Source organism: Coprinopsis cinerea (genome assembly GCF_000182895.1).
Source record: "Coprinopsis cinerea okayama7#130 chromosome 5 map unlocalized cont3.5, whole genome shotgun sequence".
In the NCBI taxonomy this organism is placed as follows: Eukaryota; Fungi; Basidiomycota; class Agaricomycetes; order Agaricales; family Psathyrellaceae; genus Coprinopsis; species Coprinopsis cinerea.
Window position 1 is genome coordinate 661,780 of NW_003307540.1, and position 17,155 is coordinate 678,934.

General features: G+C 51.3%; 4 protein-coding genes across 4 annotated transcripts; all 4 read right to left on the reverse strand.

The window, feature by feature from the left end:
- Positions 1–179: 179 nt before the first annotated feature.
- CC1G_13027 (hypothetical protein) lies at positions 180–665 on the reverse strand (the record flags this gene model as incomplete). Its single annotated transcript, XM_001841232.2, has 2 exons — positions 180–226; positions 293–665. 2 exons carry the CDS (start codon positions 663–665, stop codon positions 180–182), a joined length of 420 nt encoding a protein of 139 aa, XP_001841284.2.
- A 2,716-nt stretch (positions 666–3,381) lies between these two features.
- CC1G_13026 (hypothetical protein) lies at positions 3,382–4,026 on the reverse strand (the record flags this gene model as incomplete). Its single annotated transcript, XM_001841231.2, has 1 exon — positions 3,382–4,026. The coding sequence occupies one exon, from the start codon at positions 4,024–4,026 to the stop codon at positions 3,382–3,384; it is 645 nt and encodes a 214-aa protein (XP_001841283.2).
- Positions 4,027–12,970: 8,944 nt separating this feature from the next.
- On the reverse strand, positions 12,971–13,441 carry CC1G_09971 (hypothetical protein). Its single transcript, XM_001841227.2, has 2 exons — positions 13,270–13,441; positions 12,971–13,178 (listed from the first exon to the last, which is right to left on the reverse strand). The coding sequence occupies exons 1-2, from the start codon at positions 13,426–13,428 to the stop codon at positions 12,978–12,980; spliced, it is 360 nt and encodes a 119-aa protein (XP_001841279.1). The 5' UTR covers positions 13,429–13,441; the 3' UTR covers positions 12,971–12,977.
- Positions 13,442–15,543: 2,102 nt separating this feature from the next.
- CC1G_09970 (3-keto sterol reductase) lies at positions 15,544–17,002 on the reverse strand (the record flags this gene model as incomplete). Its single annotated transcript, XM_001841226.1, has 4 exons — positions 15,544–16,215; positions 16,270–16,474; positions 16,541–16,897; positions 16,956–17,002. The coding sequence occupies 4 exons, from the start codon at positions 17,000–17,002 to the stop codon at positions 15,544–15,546; spliced, it is 1,281 nt and encodes a 426-aa protein (XP_001841278.1).
- Positions 17,003–17,155: the final 153 nt, after the last annotated feature.

Below are 17,155 nucleotides of genomic sequence, written 5' to 3' on the forward strand. Positions count from 1 at the left end.
GCAGTACTCCTCTCTATCCACATCCCCGTCGTCTCTGGGAAGTGGTGGGCCAATAAAATTGGGTACCACATAGTTTCGTCTTTCAGGGTCACAGGCGACCTTCTGCTTCGTAGCCATTGGATGGTCATTAAGATAAGTGAAAAATCTGATTCCGCCTTCGAACGTCGTTAGATTTTTCTCTAACCGAGCATTGCACCCATTCGTACACCGATACGTCCTCCAGCTGCTTCGGTCTATATAAGTAATCATCCACACTGGAACGACTAATGAAATAACCGGCGCTCCGCCTTACCCATAACTGGCTCGTTATCTTCAATGGAGAAGGTGTTGCCTTCCGCTTCTCTTTCCCTCTCGTCGTACATGCACACATTCTCCGTCTCCTCGCGAGCACCATCATCTTCCTCGTCCATCTCCATTCTATCGAGCAGCTTGTCCCATTCCCGGCGCACGTAATTGACATAGTTCTTCCAGTAGAAATTGACAAACTCGTGGCTGCTATACTTGTCAGGGTTGCCCAACAAGTACAACGCTGCCATAGGTGCGCCTATCTCTGTTTTCGCACCCAATGAGTTCACGATTTTAATGATCATCTTTCTAGCGCTGTCTACAGTCTTGGTGTCTTCGGCGAACAGCGAGTTACTATGTCTCTCGAATGCATCGTACATAGTGCTGAATATTTGATGGGTTTTCAGGGACATTTTGGTCAGGTAATCGCAGACATACCCTACGGTTGCCTTTATTCCGGTTCCTGATTGAAGTGAAGTTGTATCCGTGTTTGCAACAGCTAGTGTAAGTGACCGCAGGAGTGATACTATTCAATGAACTCTCCAGTTTTTTCAACGAGATATGTCCATCAATTGGGTCGACATGCGATTCCTGTACCACCTTTCGCGGAAATCGCGCGGCACACTTCCCGTCTCTACCAATACATCCTTTTCCCGTCGGATGCTGTGCAACAGCCCCATTGACTCCCTTCTTTCCACTACAAACATGAACATTTGTGCGGTACATTATATCGTCCACTATCTTCTTGAAGTCAACGTACCAGTCCTCGATATCGAGGCAATTATCGCATCCGCAAAGCTGATCCTCTGGACATACGATCTGGGGCGGGGGTTCCGGGAAGTTCAAGGTAGGATCCCTGTAATTGGGATCATGAGTAAGTTGTCCTTCTTCTTCATGTAAAATTGTATGAATTCCTTTCTTTTTTGGCAAAGTATCTTTTGGGATTCGCTTTCGCACCTCCTCTTTTGTCCCAGTCAAGAAATCTCCGGTCTGTACACTTTCTAAGTATGCTATGAGTTTCCGTTCGAACTCTTTATCTCCATTGATTAATTTTTCTCTGATATCCTTCGGAGAAAGAGCACCTTTTACAAAAAGTAAGATATGCAAATGCAATGTCATCCGCCCTTGTTGCTCAACCGTTCCATAGTACGCCGCCGGTTCTCCAAATACTCCTCTGTGTTCTTCACCCCATCCGAGTATGTGAGTTAGAAATAACTCTACGACGAAATGGAAAAATTTGGCGCAAGCTACAGGATTGCTTGTTATTCTGCGTTCGCGCTCTGAGGAATTGAGGATCTCTGGTTTATATGTAAGAGATTTCCCCCCGCCCAAAAAATACACAGGGGATGTCGGTTATCGCATGGTGATATCGTGACGAACCAACTTGGGGCCCCCTGAAAACTAATCAACGACCATAGCTCGCTCCTCATATACTTCCTCCGCGCCATAGACCCATCCACGTGTCCTCCTACGTACTCGATATGCTCAAGGAGACGGTAACATTTCTTCTCCTCGTCGGTAGCAGGGGAAAATCGTATTCCTTCCTTCAATTTTCGCGAGATGTTGGCCAAGACCCCAGGGTTAATTTCCCTTATAGTTCTAGCCACCTCCTCGAAGTTCCCTCTCTTAACCATGACGAAGCTGCCCTCAGAGCTGTCCTTTATCTGCTGGTGATTGAATGCTGTAATGAGGAACTGGCTATCCATCTGGAAGCGCTTGTCATGGTAATTTAACAACCACTGTCGGTGTCGCGATTCTGAGATCTTGCGAAATAGATCAGCGGTGCCAACAGAACCTCTACCGTATGGAAAGAGCCAAGGAAACATCCTCGGATACAAGGTTGGGTTATCGTAGATGGATTCAGGTTTTTCGCCGTGGCCCACTGCCAGCGCTCCACCGCCGTCATTAAGGTGTTGGACTACAGCTATCTTCCTTGAATTGGAAGTCATCGTACTGAATTTGGTGGTTGTAAGACCATGCACCGTGAATGGACATGGTCCTTCCTCAGCTCCCCGCTCTTCCCCGTCGTCAAATACCGCTTTCGCGGTGCTCAGCACATTGCCCTCTCCATCGGACAACTGTCGGTGCAGAATGCCAACTGGGACACCCTCTTCGGGATAAGATTCGAGTGCTTCTTGATCTATTTCCAGGTCATAGTAGTCGCAATGGTTAAGCTTCAGCCACTCGAGTGCGCGTAGAACCTTCAGTCGACGGACTAGCACTGGTGTTCTCTTCAAGTCGTCGTCCGTTGGGGGAGAAACTCCTGTAAAGATAACTGCCAATACGTCGTCAAGTTCGGAGCAATGGGGCGGAAGCTTCTCATACACCTTTATGGTTGGATTGGGGAATGCGATAACGTTAGCAATCATTTTGTAGTGTCCACTGGAGACACGTACAAGCGTTCTGTTACGCCGGACTCTGGCAATGAGTGCCCTTTCCCCCAATGTCAAATCCTTCAACTCGATCGGAACATCGCCGATCCAAAGACCGTTGGCGAGGGCTAGAAGCGGCATTTTCCCTTGGCATAGACTGGCATGACATGGCTTGCAGATGTTGTTGGAGCCCTTGACCACGATAGGACCTCGCAGCGGTTCAATAGCGTCGCGAGAAGACGTGCGTTCTCTCACGGCGACTGAAGGTTGCTCCAGTATCGAGAATGAATGGTTTCCCCTGTTAAAGTGCAATGCTTCAGGTGACCTTACTAATTGACCGCAACAGGCACAAGCGACTTCCTCGATATTCTCTATTTTTAGCGCGTCAGTATATTTTCCTACGCACCTAGCAACATCCTTCTTGTTTATGGGCTTTGGCGGGTACTCTTCACCCACCATTGGCTTGTATTCATCCCAGTGGAAAGGGCTGTCATCGTCGGGGGGCAATGCCTTTGGGTCTTTTTGGCGTTGGAGCACAAACCCAGGCAACACCTCGCTGCAATTCGAGTGGCATTGGTGGTCACGCAGTTCCTGAAGGCCTTGGGATCTCGTTCGTCGTGAAGGTATGTCTAGACCGTGAAAACGGCCAATCTCTTGAATACCTGCCTTGGTTAGCTTCGTCAGCAAAGACGTCCAGGGCATCTTTACAAAGATGAAGCCGGGCTCAATGAAACCCTTCTGAACGTGATCCACCTGCCTCGTGAGCTTGACCAATGTGAGTGCTGTCTTGTCCGGACCTTTTCAAGACTTCCTCATCGTCTACCCATTCCCGTATATCGCCCAAAGTGAAAGCCTTCGCTATTGGTTTCCCTTGACCGTCGCCAGGACCGCTGTCGTCAATAGGGGTAAATAAGGTGACGTGCTGGCCGCAACCTGGGCTGCATTCGTGTTCGATCAGCTTTTCCCGAAGGGAGGCCTTAACATCAGCTCGGTTAGCTTGGATATTGTGTCTCTTGCACATCTCGCGCATCTCACCGACAAGCAATGCCCGGACCAGAGCACCAGGTGGTAGAGAGCAAACCAAGATGGATTCATCCTCCGCCATTTCTTCTTCAAGGCGTTCCAAGCGAGTGTAGCCAGTAAAACGCAGTTTAGTGAAAGCATTCAGATTATCAACGTTGCCGGCGATGACGAAGTCTCGCACTTCGTCAAGAGACCAAGTAGCTTGCCCAGGTCGCACCCCGAAGACACCTGCCTGACGATGCTCCTGTCCTTGAGAATTTAAAGGTTCTAGCCCATTAAGCACGCTGCCTGAAGCAGAAGAGTGACTTGTGTGTTTCGCCGTCAAAGGAACGGAGTAGAATGTCATATTATTGCGCTGTTGTTCAACAGAGGGTGGGCTTTGATTGTTGAATGTGGTGACGGTACGAGGGAAAGACGCTGTGCGTTGATCGAAATGTGAAACCGTGGGAATTCCTCTCTTAATTTTTAATGCCCGAACTAGCCATGAGTCCGAAGTACTATCATCTACGCCTCAACTCTCTACTCCCGGTCTCCGGTCAAGCATTCGTGAGTCCAACTCCAAAGACAATCCGAGCCTCTTCTCATTCGATTTCAATCCACTAATTTTCGAGCCAAGTTCTCATAAGGAAGGTATATTATCAGTCACAAAAATTGTAAATATATGCGGAACGAGGAATATGTAGATTTAATCAGTGCTCCGTGGTTTCGGCAGGACTACCTATTATAATGGCCCAGCGAATGTTACAGCTAAGAGTCCAATTGCCCGTTGTTAGCCTTGTATACGCTAGCAGTGTAACCAACAACAACGAAAGAACCGAATGGGATTTCTCCCTCAGAAAGAAGAGGTAATTTGGATGCGAGAGATGGGAGATCCATTGAAAGGTTGAAGTCAACAGCGTCGCGAGCGTCGTAAATAGGCACTGTATTTTGGAATAAGTTATGTTGGTTACTGGGCGATGTAGTCGTCATGGCGTACCGTCATTCCTGGAATCCAGGGCAAAGTGGTCGATGAGAAGGCGATTTTGCAACTGCTCTCTTCGTTGAAGGGCTGGGATTGTTGCTGAACATGCCAGGCGCCTGGTCTAAACGTTCTGGGTGAGTGTGAGTAACGAAAGGACATATGAGAGACGTACTCTGAGCAGCGGATCCATCGCGACTGACAGGACGAGTAACAAAATGCATAGAGTCACGGGACAGATTGGCGTGCAATTCCGGAATTCCAAAGCTCATACACAAAAAACCCACGAGTCGCTCGAATTCTTGGGTATGTAATTTGCCTTGTAGCATGTTCTGAGGCAGTCCAAAGCTTGTGAGACTTCGTAGACAGCACGATTCTGAGTAGATTGATGACACGCATACAGCAGGTTGACCCTTTAAGTAGGCGTGAAGTCGGAAGCTGTGTGAATGCAGGCCACTAGTGATCTCCTTGACTTCCAGGTCGGCTGGGGAAGCCCGTGACGGGTTAATGAATTGCTGACAAGTCTGGAAACGTATGGCTTCGTACGCCTTGCTATTTCGAATGTAAGCGGAAGGGTTCGGGACGGGAGAATAATGAACGTACGCTGGGTCCATCGATGGAGTCTGTTCCTTCCAAGCACTAAATCGAACAAGGCCTCTCCCGGGAGCATTGGACCACGGTACGAAAATTCCTCGGCTATAAAATTGTCAACGAACATCGGATAACAATGAGTACAACAGCTTACCGCAGTGGTACTAGAGAAGCATAATCTGCTGCAAGTAGGGTATCGTGCAGCTTGGGATCGGTGACTTCACACTCTTGCGGGAACGAGAATCGGAGTCTTCTTGGTTGTCCCCCGTTGACAGGATTTTGCGTGTTAGGGCCAGACCCCCACTGGCCCGAAGGAGTTGTTGGAGTACGGGGAATAGCTCGCGGTACAGCGTTGGAGGAGTCAGGCGGTGTAATGGTCTGTCCGGCGATTCCAGGGCCAGGAGCGGGGGTATAGGGGGGGAGAGGAGAGCTGTAAATGGAATCGTAGCTTGGAGGCGGACGTCTGGAATCCCCTCCTCGTGCACCAGGAGTCGATGGCGAAGCTTGTGTTATAGCGGCGGCAGCGGCTCTAGCGTTTCGTTCCTCGGCTAGACGGCGCTCGTGTGCTTGGCGACTACGGCGTATGGCTTCCCCTGAAATGCACGTCAACAAAGATGGAATCTCAAAGAGATTACACATACCTAAATTGGGCCCGATAAAACTTAACGCCGAATCTGAGGGAGTATGTGAGCATCAAACCAAAGCCCAAATTGAAAAGGCTTACTCGTCTTCGCTTGAACTCATTTCATGGTCTTCTCTCTCCTTAGAAACAGCGGACTGAGAAGCACGTTTGGGGCTTGTTTGAGTGGTAGTTTCATGCTTGCTCGTCGCTGACGCCCCACTACCACTGCCCTGTTCCATAGCCGAATGCACCATAGCGTCGTGCCGAGTCATCGCACGGGCAATGCACCGGTCTTCGTCGATTTGCTTCGCTCTTTCTTGGCTAGCCTGGCGAGCGAAATCCTCCAATCTACGGTCAAGGTCAGCAATTAAACAAACGAACAATGTATATTGTCTCACTCGAGGCCGGGGAATGGCGCGTCTGCATCCGCAGTGCCATCCTCCTTGCCAACATCTGAGTCGTCTCTGTCCGGAGTAGGTCAAGATAACGTTCGACATAGTGACTGGAGTACGAACATGAAAGGGTCCGAAAGATCGTATCCTTCGCCTTCCTCTGAGGGGTCCTCATCCTCTTCTGCTTCCAGATCCAAGAAGTTGTTGCGCCAACGCTTGCTGGATCTAAACAGACCGTTGATTTTCTTCAAAAGTTTCGCCCTGGATTCCTTGCACTTCTTTCCACCCTTCACAAGTTTGCCTAACTCTGTGGAGATACTCAGGCGGTAGGGTTGGGAACCACACAAAGTTGTCGCTTACCACTTGCAGAGAATATCTCGGAGAACTCGCTCGAGTCTGATAATTCTATGGGGTCGTCGATGTCGTTGCGCTTAGACGGCCTTAGGGAACAATTAGATACCATACAATAGATATACACGGCCTACGTACCTTGGATTATCAGAGCCGCTTTCGCGAGAGCTCCTCGTGCGTTTGGACCTTGCCTTCCCCTTGTTCTTGGGTGTCCTACTGTCTCGACGGGGGAGGGGTGACGAATCGAGTGGTGGCCGGGGCTGTGTCAGAGGCGGGTCAACAGGCGTCCTCTGAGATGACTGGGGCTCGTCGCTAGTTTCTTCCGAGGACATAACTATGGGCTTGGACTTGGCTGTCTTCTTCGCACGTCGAGTCCTTGCAAAATTTAGCTTTGGATATGATCATCGCAACAAGGGAGACCTACTTCTTCGGCCTCTCCGTGACCTCAGCATCCTCGGTGACAATGTCATCTTTGGTTGGTGCGCTGTGGAACGTAAATATTAAGGCAGATTTGTGGCCTACAATGAAATAAACATACTTGTTTGAAGTTGAGCTTGCATTTGTCGTTTTGCTGTGTGGAATGTGAGAAAGATTGCCGGGGGTTAGTACGTGGGCCGTGTCAGGCGATGGGCGTGAGTGAAGAGGAGTGAGGCGAAGTCTGAGATGGAGAGGAGACTTCGGGGTCGGAGGTTAGCCTTGGTCTCACGTTATAAGAACCGTGTACCCTTCGTCAAGGTTCCTATGGCTGGCTAGGCCGACGGACCGGACGGACGCCTTGCGGCGAGAGCGCGACGTAGAGAGACGACTGGAGCTAAAGGCTCAACGGTCGAAGACGTGGAGAGAGTTAAGTTAGACTTAGGGGTTCGGACAGAGGATTCGATGAGGGGAAAGTCCTAGTCGATGGAGGAGAGGGGATTGAGTCCTAGTCGATGCAGAAGGGAGGATGGAGATCCTAGTCGAGATTCCGGATGAGGTATCTACTACAAAACCATACAGTACTTATAGAGGACACGTCTAGAGAATCTTCGACAAGAGAAGTGCGGAGAAACGATGGAGAAACATGGAGGCGAGACTAAGATGTATGAATGAGAAATACAAACGACATGAAGGCGAATCGATCCAAGAACAACACAAGAGAGTCGAAGAAGCTATCTACGAACCAATCACAACATGATAAGAAAGTCTAGAGCAAAGACATGAAGTAGAAAGGTCGAAGACAAGTCTTGAGCAAAGAACATGTGATGAGGAAAGATAAGCCGAAGAAAAGAAAGATAATAACATCGATAAATCAGGAAAGTCGAGATATGACGTACGAGGGAACTTCGGACAACAACAAAGAACGAATACGTCTAAAAAGGGAACATACTTCCAAAGAACAATACAGAGTCGAAGGCTTCGAAATACCAAGCGCGCGCCTAAAGTCCACTAGACTTCCGGAGGATCCGAGATCACGGAAGGAGCCGAGTCGCGCGTCTTGCCTGATCCGGTGAAGTCTAGATCAGTAGACATTGACACGACCGGAGTCTAGGTGGCGGTGCGGCTGAAGACGTTGGGGAAGTCGAGGGTTCGAGTATGGCTGGAAGCGAAAGTCGAGACGTCGGGATGTGAAGTCGAAGTGTCGAAGTCTAAGCCGAGTCTAGGGAAGGCGCGAGTGTATATCAGAGTTCTGCTAAGTGCACGAGCCCTGACAGTACCCCCCTGTTACGGCCGAGCCCTCGAGGCCAAAGGTGAAGTCGATGTCGAAGAGAAATTGAAGCATAGGAATGTGAAAGAAAAGAAAATGAAGTCAAAGGAAAAAATGAGAAGTCGAGACAACAAGGCGAAGGCGGACGGGTCACCACTCGGGTCCAGGCTTGTCGGGATATCGACGATGGAAGTCTTCGACTAACTCCCTGGCATGGCTCAACTCGGTAGCAAGGAGCCAGGAGCGTTCTTCGTCTGTGTTCTCGTAGCCTAACCAGCGTACTTCATAGAGAAGCTTGCAGGCGCGTCTACGACGATCCACTTTCGAGTCTAGGATTTCGGCAATCTCATACTCCAATTCGCCGTCTACCTCTACCGGAGGTGGAGGAGGCTCGTGACGAAGAGGAATCTGAGACTCGTGATGGGGTTCGAGCATCGAGACGTGGAAGACGGGGTGAACGGAACGCATGGAGTCTGGAAGTCGAAGGGTGAAGGAGTGGGTGCCAAACCTGAGCAATAATCTCGTAAGGACCGAGATATCGTTCAGACAACTTCTTGGTAGGTCGGGTGGTTCGGAAGAAGGCAGCTTTGACGAAGACGCGATCACCGACTTTGAAGTCTGGGGGTGCTAGACGTTTGCGATCGGCGTATAGCTGGTAAGACTTCTGTGCGGCGGTGATAGATTCCCGAAGGTACTCGTGCAACGAGGCGAGGTCGACTGCAAATTCTTGCGCGGCGGAACTGGCTAAGTCGCGTTCAGGGTGGATGTTAAGACTTGGATGGTAACCCTTGTTTGCGAAGAAAGGCGAGACACCAGTGGTAGCTGAAGGCGCGTTGTTGTAAGCGAATTCGGCGAGGGGAAGGAGTCGATGCCAATCATCCTGCTGGTAAGAACAATACGCCCGAAGGTACTGCTCCAAGGTCTGGTTAACTCGTTCGGTCTGTCCGTCGCCTTCAGGGGTGATAACCTGAGGTGAAGTGAAGCTTCATGTCCAAGGCTTCGCCCAAAGCACGGAAAAAGTGGGAGACGAACTCTGAACCACGATCAGACGTCACGTTCGAAGGGACGCCGTGCTTGGAGAAGACGTGGATGACGAAAAGGCGTGCAAGCTCCGCAGACGTGAGATGTTGGTCTGTGGGGATGAAGATAGCTTGCTTGGACAGGCGATCAACGATCGACGAGGATGTCTGTGAAACCACCAGAGGAAGGAAGTTGCTCGACGAGATCCATGGAGATGGATTCCCAAGGACGGAGGGGAATGGGTAGCTGCTTCAAGAGACCATAAGGCTTGTGGCGAGGAGTCTTCGTACGGCGACAAGTCGTGCAAGAATTGACATAGTCTGCGACAAACGAACGCAGTTTAGGCCAAACATAGTCACGTCTAACCAATTCGATCGTTTTGTTGCGACCGAAGTGACCAGCGAGAGGGTGATCATGCTTGAGCTGCAAGACTCGAAGACGTAAGCCGGGACTATCTGGAACGTAGATACGCCCATCAAGTCTAAGAAGACCGTCGGATGGAAGCTCCCAACGAGGGTCAGAAGGAGTGGGAAGTTGTGAAGAGGCGAGGGGGTCCGAAGAATAAGAAGCCTTGATATCAGAATGAAGACTAGCAGAGTCGACAACCAGCGAGGCTCGGAGGGCAGGGATGTAGATAGTCGAAGCCCTCAATGACGAAGCCAGCTGCTCAGACGCGAAGATTGGACGAAGGTTGACCGGATTTACGCTGGCGAAGTCACTACCCCCCTGTTTAAGGTAGACGTCCCATCGTCGTGTTAGCGCATCAGGCTTGGTGCCCAATTTGCCAGGACGGAAACGGACGACGAGGTTAAACTGGGAAAGGTATTCAGACCACCGCGCCTGACGGCGAGTGAGAACCTTGGTAGTCGAGAAGTACTCGAGGTTCTTATGGTCTGTGACGACGTTGACCGGGTCGCCTGCGCCTTCCAAGTAGTGACGCCAGACTTTGAACGCCTCGAAGATGGCAAGGAGTTCTTTGTCATGGACGTCGTAGTTGAGTTCGGCGGCTTGGAAGTGCGGGAGTGAAGGCGACTGGGTGGATCTCTGAGTAAGTAAGTGTTATTAGTGCATAGAGCGAGGACCGGTGATGGATAGGAGATTTGTGCGTTGATGTAAACTTATTGGCCCCCACGATCGGAAACGAGAAATAAAAAATAAGCGACAAGATTAACGTACGACATGAGCCGCAGCCCTCTCATGGTACAGGGAAATTATTTGGCCCACGGCTCGTTCAGCTGATATGGTGCGATCCACGACAACGTGTTGGAGAATGTTGGCGATGTCGCGAAGCATCGCAAGTTGAGCATTGGAATGGGCAGCATTCGCAGCGCGATCTGGAAAATAAATGGTGAGACAAGGCGAGCGCAGAATAATAACCGCCAGCATACTCACCGCATGCGGCCAAAAAGATAGACTGGCGGAGTTTGAGAACGAGATAGGGTGGAGGTTGAGACTTCGTTTCTGCATCGGACGATTTTAGGTACTTCTCCAGAACAGAGACATCTAGACGATTGAGTTTAGCGACGTAATGGGAGAGGCGAGGGGTAACACAACGTACAGTGAAAGAGAGGGGAAATCCCCCCGTAGTTCTTGTCACGGGTGGCGAGTAATTTGTCTCTGTGGTTGTTAACAATGCGCAAGAACTGACGAGCACGCTCGGCATCGATGTTCATCTTCTGCGCGAGGGCGAGGGTGAGGCATGTCTCAAGGTGAGAACAAACAAGACCAAGGCGTACACAAGTGGTGCAGCCGAATTCATCAGAAAGTACGCATTTGACCTTATCGGAGCTACATTGCAGGGCGGTACACTGGCCCAGATACGGATTTGATGCCACAAAAGCCTTCCAACCGGTGGGATCCAAGTAGAAGCGGACAATTCGGGGAATCCACACGGATGCGTAAAAGCGATCGAAGGCGTCGTCACGTTCGTTGCGTTCGTTGCGCGCATTAACAGAAGAAGCATTGTCGGGCGATGAGGTATGGTCGGTGGACATGACTGGGTTGGATGGCGCTCGGGCAAGGGGAGAGATGGAGGGTGGGGGTAAAGAAGACAGGGGGGGATCAGGCGACGTCGCCTGTGTCTGTAAGTGAGAGGGCACCCGTTGGGGAGATGTATTGTCGTCAAGCGGAGGTGTAGCGCACGTGGCCGACGGGGTGGAATGAGTTGAAACAGGCGAAGGGGTAAATGAAGGCGGGTCTTGAAGCGGATGGGTCATGGACATGGGCGACAGGTTAGGTTCAGTTGAAACAGGGGAAGGCGTAAAGGGAAAGAATGGGTCGAAGGTGTAGAAAGCAGCAGGTGTGTGAGGAAGGTGGGTGGGGATTGTTGAGTGCAAGGACGGATCCGCCATAGGGGCAGGGGCGTTGGTCATGGCATCGTTGACACAGGCAAGATCGGCCCATATAGCGTCATCGTCGGCGATGACAGGGTGTTGGAATGAAGACGACTCGACTGTTGACTTCGTGACGTTGTTTCCATAAGAAGAGGAGAGAGGAGGGCCGAGAGCGGCGGCCAAGGAAAAGGTAGAGAAATTCATGGGCAGGGGGAAGAACGTGTTTTGGGATTGGTGACACAGAGCAAGTTAAATGCAGACAGCGCATCGGTACGGGGTAGCAGTCCAAAGCAGATTGTGACGAGATCGCCGCCCGAGTCATTCGGCACAGGTAACAAGATGTCGTCCAGGAACATTTGCAATGAAGGACATATATTGAGAAGCGCCCAGCGACAGCGGCCAAGGAAGCAGATCGGGGATAGGCGCTTGAGGTCGGTTTTGTGGTGCAAAATCACTGATAAGCGAGAGTGGATGGTAGGACTGATACGGTGGATGGGCGCTGTAGATACACCTCAGGGATCAGGGAGAATATGTAGACATTGTTAAGGAATTACAGAGTAGGGCAGCAAATATTGCATTGGACACAACGGGGAGGGGGAAGGACGAAGAATAGAGGTCATAGACAGCGCGAGTAAGGCAACGCGTGCCATATGGCAGGCGTGCCGGACTGCCGAGCGGGGACTGTACAGTTTACGCATAATTTGATGGTATACTCCACAGTTTGATTTGTGGCAGATTTAGGTTTTCGGCGATTCAGAAGCGGCATGGGACAAGGAAGAGGGTAATTTGAATGCGGAAAGCATGGAAGATGGAAAGATAGGGAAGTGGAAAGGAGGGCACGGGGAAGTCACGGAACACGTAGTGAGAAATGGATTTATGGGAAGGAAGTGTAGAGGAGAGTCGTTCGGGGAGGCGGTGATCATTAGCATGACAGAAAGGGAAGGACCCTGAGAAGGACCGATTGGGTTCGTCGTGGGATTCCGTTTGTGACGATCATGAGCGCCATGGCCGCTCACACACAGAGGCGATTATATTGGGGCGGGGGGCGGACTACTAAGGACGGACTGATGAACATCGGGCCGGGGCGCAGAGTCGTACGATGGCGTGGAAGACAGTGGATCATGTTGCAGGAGGGAGGGGGAGGGAATGCAAAGAACAAAAGAAAGAACGAGATAAGGAGTGCATGGGGAAAAGAGAAGGATCGAAATTAGAGGGACGTTGTTTGGGCGAGAAATTGGGGGGGGTAAAGAAGGTCGGAAGTCAATAGTCATAGGTATATGGTTATAGGTATAGGAAAGTATGGAGAAAGAAAATAAAAGAGACGGAAAGGAATCGAACGCAGGACGTCAGCAAACATCACGTGGCTTTCGAGCGTCGCGTCTTGGCGCAACGTTTTTCCGTGATAAAGAAACCGAGTCCCGACAGGCCTCGGAATCGTTGATGGCCAGAATGGCGTACTTGCGGTCGATCTTGGTGCCGTGGTTGTAGCAGGTGACGACTTCAGCGCGCTTCTCAAGGGTGTTGTCCGATTCACCGTATTCAAGCGCCTACATATGAAATGTCACGGTCAAGGATTAGGGTACTGTTAGCGGCTAGTACGGGAATAATGTTGGGCGTATACGCATATATTGTACTCACGATGGACTCTTCGAATGCGGTCATGTTCATGTTCGCGATCATCTCTCCGAGGTCTATCGTCAAGATCTCGGGCTGGGGCTCAGGCTCAGCGCCAATCGCGGCACCGCGTGCGCCATGGAGCAGAGACAACGCAGCGAGAACGAGGGAGGAGACGAGCATTGTTGGATTCTGGAAGACGCAGAGGGTGTGTTACTAGAGAGAAGGGAAGAAGACAGGACCCTGGGGCTGCTGGAGTATGTACTATCAACTCGATTTCTCTCTTGGATTTTATAGCTTTTAGACGAGGGCTTCGGTACTTGCAGACGCCCCGTCTCGAGCGAGTTCGGCAGCTCTTGGCCCATTGCACACCGAAGCCGCCGACGATGGGCGCTGGGCGCTTAGGCCTTCATCGCGGTTGCGTGGGAGCCCGTTTCAGGCCACCGGTCTTCCTATGGAAGTTACTAAGTATGCGCAGATCTATGGTCGCGACACAGTGCGCATATGCGAGATGGATTTGCTGATTGGAGCCCCCCGAGAATCCCACGACGAGATCACAATGTCCCCTTTTTCGGACGGTTCAAACACCATCAGAGTCTGGTCTGAGGACCTTGGCCACCTTGGCCTTTGAGCACCCTTACTTGCTTCTGGTCAAGTCCGCGCTCCGGACGTTTCAAACTCCATCAGCGTAGGCTGGTCTAAGGACCTTGGCCCCTAGTAAACACCGTTACAGGATACATCTGGTCACGGTCCGCGCCCAGGGAACTCGTGTGATGGAACACCGAATTCTGATAGCTTTCAAATGTCTGGCTGTCTTCTGGCGCAGAGAGTCACGTTGGTTTGTGCCTGCCTAAGGGCGCACCCTGAACGGAGCTGAAAGCACGGACACCCTCGATTTTGACTGAACAAGTGCACACTAGGTTGGCTCCAGGTTACTCTCGATGGCAGTTCCCACCGTACGGTAGGCGGGACGTGCGAGGATGGATTTCACGCGCGCGTGATGCCATCATACCAGGCAAAGGTATGATACTGTCGCAGAGAAAGGCTCTTCCACTACGTGTTTGTCAGTCCTAAGGGCTGAGGGTAAGAATATAACTCCCTATGCACCTTCTCAAATAGATAATAAATTAAAAAGGAGAGGCTGGTACCCCATAGAAGCAGAACAGAAGCCTACAGGTACCTGCACAAGATCTGACCTGCCCTAAACCCACCTTTATTGACGATGCCCAACACCTGGAACACGGTGAGCGAATCACTGTGAAGGTTCTTCTCGGATATTACCTGAAGGACGCCACTCTCGAGGGGAAACCGATACTTCTACCTCACCACGACTGGCACTAGTAGTGTTGTATGGCAATGCTCAGAAAATAATACAGTGATCTCTTCTACTGGATGTTCATTCCACTCATTCATGGCATGTACCTGAGTATACCATGATGAATGATGAATCCTGCTAGCTCCTCATCCGCATTCCCCAGAAAACCGTTGATGATTATCCAGCTTATCTCACCGAGAAGGTCTATTGACGTCCTACATGCTGTTTTCACTCAGACTAGCTGGCATGAATTGGTAAATGTTTTTCTTTCTCTTTCGGTGGGTGTCCGAGTCGACCCTGCCGCCCCGCGTCGGTGGCTATGCTGATCGCGGCAGGGTCAATGCTCCCCTTTAACCTGTTCGGTGTCCTCGAGGTTCATTTTTGAATTTACATCTGCTTTCGCAGCTATATTTGGGTCTAGCTTTACAATCTCAGCCCTAAGGACCGACGAACGGGGTAGTAGAGAGCCCTTCTCTGCGAGGGTAGCACGTCCTCAACCGGGTTGATGCCATCAAAGTTGAGGACGCGCGACCAATCCTGTGCGAAATCCATCCTCGCACGTCCCGCCTACCGTACCCACCGAGTTCCAGCTCGGTGGACCCTGTCGCCTCTTTGATCAAATTGGGCAATAAGTTGTTCGCGGTGGCCCGGCCGCAGTCACGGGCGCCTTCGATTAAGCGCCCGTCCATCAGGGACTCGTGACCAGCACCGGGAATCTCGACATTCGAACACCAACGCCCTGAAACAACTCTGGAAGCTATTTCATCCAAAACTTACGATATACCATGTCTTCTCGAAAACTCGACCTGCCTTCGAATTCCGGTGCCATCGGGTATTTGTTGCCATCCCTTAGAGCAGATTTCTATCTATAGCAATCGGAAGTAAGTAGCACCAACTAAAGTGAAAGCTCCAGCAAATAGTAGTAGCAAATGTGCAGAAAAAAAGAAAAGAAGAGAAACCATAAGCCACATCCAAACCTCCACTTACATCCTCTCACTAGCAGTCTCAAACTCCAAAGGCCTACTCTCCTCCTCCCTCATCTTCTCCACCAACAAATCACACTTCTCCACCAACGCCCTCCCCTCATCCTGATACTTCAGCCACGATCTAACAGGGGAAATCCCTACCCTCTCATTGCCCCATCTATCCGTTTCGGCGCCATAGCGCACTGGGGGTGCAGTGGGTTGGGAGAGGTACGCGAGGTAGACGAGCGGGACCAAGGCGAGGTGGGTGGTGGCGATGGCGGCTTTGTACGGCTGGATGGGGTGGTGCGGCGACCCGAGGAAGCGCACGATGTAGAAGACGAGGAGTTTGAGGAAGTTGGTGATCGGACCGACGAGCGCTGCTGAGACGTTTGTGTGGGATACGGCGGGGTGGGAGATGAAGTGCCGCACGGGTAGTTTTCCTGAGGGTGTTATTGATGAGGGCTGGGAGGTGGATGACGAGGAGGTGGAGGAGGAAGAGGAGAGGGCGATACGGTCGAGTGTGGTTGCGACCAGGTCGATTTGGTATTTGACGCTGCTGTAGGAGTGGTCGGTGGAGCGGAGTTGCCAGTCGGAGGAGTCGTAGTGGGTTGGGTTTGCTTCGAGGGAAGAACACCAGATCATGCGGCCGCCCAGGGGGGATGCTGCAAGATGGGATTCAAGTTCACGGAACTGTTGATGGAGACGTGTTAGCAAAGTCTTGGGAGGTTGTAAAGGAGAACGCACCAGGGTATAGTGTCCGAATAGGTTACACTGCCATACCCAACCTAGACCGTCTACACTGAGCTCTCCAGCGTGTTGGGTATAATAGTTAGGAGAAGTCATAGCGCCCATGGGATCGGTGAAGAGTTGTTTCATAGCTCCAATCCAATCTATCGACTTGAAGCTCGCCAGACCAGCATTAGCAGCAATATGCGAGACGTAGGGGTACCTGGACCCACAAAACCCATCGTCAGCGCTCTGCACGAACCCATCCCATCTACCTCAATTAACTCACCTCTCCTTCACAGTCTTGGCAAACTCAAACACGGTCTTAACCGAAGCCAAGTCCAGCGGTACAACATCCACCACCAAGTTCCTCTGCACCTCCTCCGCTCTGCCTGTATACCCCGTCTGCCTCCGCCTCTGCTTCACATGCTGATCAAACCAGGCCAGCAACTCGTCTTTGGCCTTTTCTGCACGTTTGACGCTGCGGCAGGCCATGATGAGGGTGAGGCCGGGGTAGAAGGAGGCTTTTGGGAGAGGCTCGCCGTCTTGTTGGGGGATGTCGGAGAAGGCTTGGGGGAGGCTGTCGGGGGGTGACTCCTCGGACAGCTGGACGAGCAGGCGTTGGCAGATGCCATACCCTACACCACTTTTATGGTTATGTTTTTTCGTTAATTGGGTTGGGGAGTGAGTGAGAGGCTACGAACCCGTTTGCGCCTGTGACGATGATTATGGGCTTGTGTGCGTCGGACATGGTGGTTGGTTGAATTATCGCGTTTGGCAGTGAGGGCGTCGTACCATCTGTCTTGCCACTGCGAGTTGCACTCGGCGCTGTGATGATGGCCTTGATCCATCATCACGTCGTTTTCCCCGCTCCTTCCGGCCTCTTTGGTTCTCTACCACGACG